Here is a 5327-nt window from a genome sequence, read left to right as displayed (position 1 = left end):
CATACATCATGGCTTATGGCTCATTTTGCCCATCTATTCATGTAATATTTGATTTGACATCCTTTACATCTTCTTTCTTAGAGTTGAAATGGCATTTATTGGCATTGAACCATTATTGTGCAAAATCTTGTTTTGATTTATCAATTGAAAATCTTCTTCCAAATTGTGCCTAATTTGAGCGACAATCGTTTCATGTACTAAGAATTGAGAGAAATGTACTCAGAAAGAGGAAGTAGAGTTACAAATCAATATATATGGAATACATACATAGTATTTAGCACCCCTTATCCCTTGGAGGGACACACATATATATATATATTATTATTATTATTAGGCCCCCTTGGAGGGACAATGCCTAGAGAGCAAGGTAGCGGTGAGAATGGCACCCATGGTGCATGTTAGAGCTAAGGCAATGACTATGATAACCTTCTTAGGCCCATGTTGAAGCGATAAGCCTTTGAAAGGGTCTGGTTCTGGAGATGGAGATGGATCAAGGTAGAAGGGGGAGGCAGCTGCTGCTGGCCCTTCACCCATATATCCACATGGTTGAACGCCCTCTACAAATCTGGCCGAGATTAAACGCCTATTATAGCATAAGCCCGGATTACCGCCTAGCTTAAAGCTGTTCAAGCTTTGCAAATAGCCTTCCGTGAAGGGAACCTCGCCCTCCAGATTGTTTGTCCGAAGGTCAACGTAACGCAAATTCGGCATGCTCGTGAAGAAGGTTGGAATTGAGCCATTGAATTGATTACTGCTAAGATCAATGTAAAGAAGGGATGTTAGGTTTTGGATTAGATCGGGGATTGGGCCACTTAATTGATTCGAGGCAAGGCTAAGATACTGAAGGTTTTGTAATGTGCCGAGCTCCTCAGGTATGCCACCTTTGAGGTTATTAGAGCTTAAGTCTAGAGATTCTAATTGTGGCAGCTCGATTAGAGAAGCTGGGATGAAGCCTCTAAAATCATTGCCTGGGAGGTGAAGGAGAGAGATCTTATTAGAAGGCCATGTTGAAGGCAAGGGGCCGGTGAGGTTAGTGTTGGAGAGAGACAAGTGCTGCAGTTGCTTCATCTTGGAGAGGATCGCAATATGGAGGCTAGTACTAGCATTCACTTGGACGTCTGAGACAGTAAGCTCTAGAAGGTTGTAGAAGTTCCCAAGCCAAGCTGCCGGCAGCCCTGGTGCCAGAACATTGTATACAGACCTGCCCAGGCTTGCACTGCATGTCAGAGATGTTAAGGAGTGGGCTAGAGCATGGGGCACTTGGAACAACCTTGCTGGGCACTCTTTGAAGGCCAACGCCCTCAACGAGGATAGATTGCACCATGCAGACCATGGCAACACTGCACCCTCTGAGCAATAGTCTAGCTGTAAATATACAAGGTGCTTGTAAGGTAACCCTTGGTCACATATGAGAGTGTGGTGTGAGGCCGTGTTGCAAGGATCTGGCCCTGCCATTACTCCAAGAGAGATTAAAGCAAGTGCTTGTGAGGGGTCTAGAGTGCCATTATCGATTCTGCTACCAGCTTGTGGTGTAGAAGGAGAGTGTGCAGGAGCAATGCCACCTTGTATAGGAGCAAGAGTAGGAACTGCTGCTGCAAGGGTATTGTCCATGGGCTTCAATTGAGCAAAGCATTTCTCCAGCAACAGCAACAACGTGAGAGGTGACAATAGCATTGTAAAGGGGAAGACAACCCACCTCATGGTGTGTGTAAGTACAGTAGCTTACTAGATTAACAAGGGAAAACTTCAAAGGTTCGATTGAGAAGGGATCAGTGTCACGGGTATTGAAATGCGCGGGGGTTAAACACAAGAAGGTAGCATTGATTGTGTGTGTGTGTGTGTAAGAGAGAGAGAGAGAGAGAGAGCATGATTGTGTGTGTGTGTGTGTGTGTGTGTGTGTGAGAGAGAGAGAGAGAGAGAGAGAGCATGATTGTGTGTGTGTGTGTGTGTGTGTGTGTGAGAGAGAGAAGATTTTGCCACTGATCATCACACCCATGTGAAGTCTCGATTACTCATTGCTTGGCCGCACTACCTTCAAGTGGACATCGAGTTGTCCACCACAACCAGTTTGGGAATTATATTTTTGTTTGTTTCAAGTGTTGATGATCTCTTGAATAAAGAAATCCATGGGCCTTGTACGCAACTGCGCATGAACTTCTAGTAGAAATGATAAAATCCACCATTGCTCGAATTAAAGAGAAAATGCATGAATTTAAACACATTGCCATATTTAGGGCCTTGTGTCTTAGGAGTGTGTAAACCAGCTTAAGTCAAAGGGTCATGAGATGAATCCTTGCTTCTCGAGTGATTATAAGTACCACCTAGTGGATAAGCTTCATCCACCACGATTCAAATAAAGGAACTCAAATAATGTGGTGCTTTTGTTGATGACAAGCACCAATACACTTATAGAGGGAGCAAGATTCAAAGTGAGCACACAACATGTTGCTATACCTATATGGGCAAATGCCTCAACCAAGGCACAATGCTATTTGCACTACCCTTCAATTCCTTCATGAATGGCTATGATAGGTACATGCTTCCATCATGTAGACATTTAGAAATATAGTGAGTTGTGGATATTATCTTGGCCTTCTTTCTTTTGGTGTGTGGTTAAGCTTTCCTGATGAAGCATGGCTAATTATGAAATTATGCCTCTTCTTTTCCTCGCTTAGTTTAAACATAATGACCCACATCTTCTTCCTTGACACTACGTACTTTTCTTGGAATCTCTACCCTTTAGTACTACAAAATGCTCTAGGGTTTTGAACCTTTTTGGGGAGCTTAGCATCCATAATTATTGAATTTGACGACATTAGAAATCAAAGGGAGTGTGACAAAAGGATGGTGTGAAACATGTGCATGGCCAATTGCTCCCTTTTGTGTATGTTCAAACTCCCAAGTTCCCTCATTATGCAAGGTTGAGGTGAGTATAAGGGACTCCATTGTGCTGAAACATAATTGAATGTAATATTGGTGCTTGAAATAGTCAAAAGTGCACATTTGAATATACTAAATTTTGAACTAAAGTGGCATTTGAAATACATTTTGTATGAAAGAAAAATTATATTGTACAAAATTCTTTAATAACCAAAATTTACACATTTCATCAAACACAATAAATTTTCACATTTGCATGTTTTGCATATAATTATTAAATAAACAAAATGCGTTTCCCCAAAAAAAATATAAAATGTGAGCCTCAGGAGAGAAAAAGTTTATTCAAAAGCATGATGTATCATTCTCCAATCAATTTTTTTCCTTGGATACATTTTTGAGTTATTGAAATTTTGAATTTGAATAAGTGAAACCTAGGTTCCAAAAAATATCAAGAGTTAATTGTAATGCAATTTAGAGCCATTATACTTTAAAACTATTTTCTTTGTAATCCTTCTTATCTTTAGCTAATTGATTTTATAATCAATGATTGCAATCCATCCCCTTCTAAGGATGATACACAATCACCTCAGAGAATATAGTATGTTGACCCATCATTGGATCTGGCAATGTTCTGACCATTGGATCTAGCATTGTTGAGGACTCAACCGGGAGCTTCCACACAAAGACGCTATGTGGAGGATGAAAGATCTCCAACATGCAGAGAGAGAGAGAGAGAGAGAGAGAGAGAGAGAGAGAGAGAGAGAGATAACAAAGATCAAAAGAGAGAGTGATAGCACGACTCAATAAAGCTTGATTAGATGTTGTAAACCTTACACCAAGTACATGCCTTTGTAGATTTAGAACCTTATCTTTTGACTCTCATATATCACACTCATATATAAGCATAGACACATGGCATAAACTTATCTTAAGGGGTGTTCACACCTAAGCAGGTGTTCACACACACATATACATGAATAAGGCTACATACACATACATACAAACATAGAACCCTTTGGGGACAGTATACATACGGACACAAGTGGGTACACATGTGAACACATAAACATAGGTACATACGTGAAGCTCCGAATACCCAACATTTTTCAACGAGCTATTATATAGGAATGGCCTCTTGATTGGTAGTTTTCTTAGTGGCTTCTTTGGCATTTTCTCTTCTTGTGCCAAAATCTTGGCCACTTCTTCTTTGCCCCATGAGGATGATGAGAAATTTGATGATGCCTTTCAATTTTTTGAAAGCATGAAACCTGAACATAATGAAGACGTGTGTAGACAAACCATTTAATGAAAACTATGTAAAAGTTAATTTGGAGTCTAGTTCGTAATTATTTGTCTTATATGTAATTTCACTTAACATGTGGTCATTATATGTAGGCTATGTACATGGATGCATAATGCCGTTGTAAAAAAGAGGTGATACCATGAAAAACTTGATAAACCTATTAAAGTACGTGTTGGGTCTGCAATGGTACACACATTATGTGGTCCATTAGAAATAGTACTTGATGCACTATAAATTGCATAAAAATTTGGTCAAATCATCTGTTGACATGTGGTAGATTTGATCAACGAATCACAGTTACTACATGGCATCGTATTCAAACCATATCCATATAGTTGTAATGGTACGTGGTCCATGTAATAGTATGCCATACAAGTAACGGGATGCAATCAAGTACACTCACATTTTGACAATGCTTTGTGTACACTTTTAATTGGTTTATCAAATGATTTCATTTTGGATATAGTAATTTCTAGGTAGGACATTTTCAAATGGTACTTCGTACATTTCTAATTGTACATGTACAAGTATCAAAATACTGCTAGGTCTAATTGTTGAGGAGAAGAATGGCAAACTACATGTCTGTATAGATGATAAAAAAAGCTGAATGCAGCAATAGTTCTCACTCCCTTTCACAAATTCTTTGCTAGATGTTGTCGCTAGTCACGAGATGTATTCATTTCTCGATGGTTTTGTAGCGAGATATAATGAAGTGCTTATGGCCCTAACAGGGAGAACACATCATTTGTGACCAAATGGAAAGTGTTTGCTTCAAAGGACATTCGACTTGAAGAATACTCCGGCAACCTTCTATAGCGGATGGTGTAGCAGATTTTTTATGGATACTTGACAAGCTTCATAAGTGTGTTCTTGGATGATTTTAGTGCCTTCAAAAAGGAGACAAAACACCTTCTTCACTTGAGATTCTACTTGGAAAAGTTCTAGATTAGGACCACATTATTTGTGACCGAATGGAAAGTGTTTGCTTCAAAGGACATTTGACTTGAAGAATACTCCGGCAACCTTCTAGCGGATGGAAAGCTTGAAGAATACTCCGGCAACCTTCTAGCGGATGGTGTAGGAGATTTTTGATGGATACTTAACAAGCTTCATAAGAGTGTTCTTGGATGATTTTAGTGTCTTC

At 39.6% G+C, this 5327-nt stretch overlaps 1 protein-coding gene across 1 annotated transcript; it reads right to left on the bottom strand.

Moving 5' to 3' along the window:
* Positions 1-286: 286 nt before the first annotated feature.
* Positions 287-3188, bottom strand: LOC147609641 (receptor-like protein 51). The gene has a single exon (XM_086787696.1). The coding sequence runs from the start codon at positions 1699-1701 to the stop codon at positions 331-333; it is 1371 nt and encodes a 456-aa protein (XP_086643822.1). The 5' UTR covers positions 1702-3188; the 3' UTR covers positions 287-330.
* Positions 3189-5327: the final 2139 nt, after the last annotated feature.

Source organism: Cibotium barometz, chromosome 51 (genome assembly GCF_041138505.1).
Source record: "Cibotium barometz isolate CiBa-2024 chromosome 51, ASM4113850v1, whole genome shotgun sequence".
In the NCBI taxonomy this organism is placed as follows: domain Eukaryota; kingdom Viridiplantae; phylum Streptophyta; class Polypodiopsida; order Cyatheales; family Cibotiaceae; genus Cibotium; species Cibotium barometz.
Note: the sequence above shows the minus strand (reverse complement) of the source record. Positions and strands in the feature narration are given on the sequence as shown.

Bases quoted from the DNA above. Each gene is read 5' to 3' on its own strand.
- LOC147609641 (XM_086787696.1), bottom strand. From the start codon at position 1,701: ATGAGGTGGGTTGTCTTCCCCTTTACAATGCTATTGTCACCTCTCACG.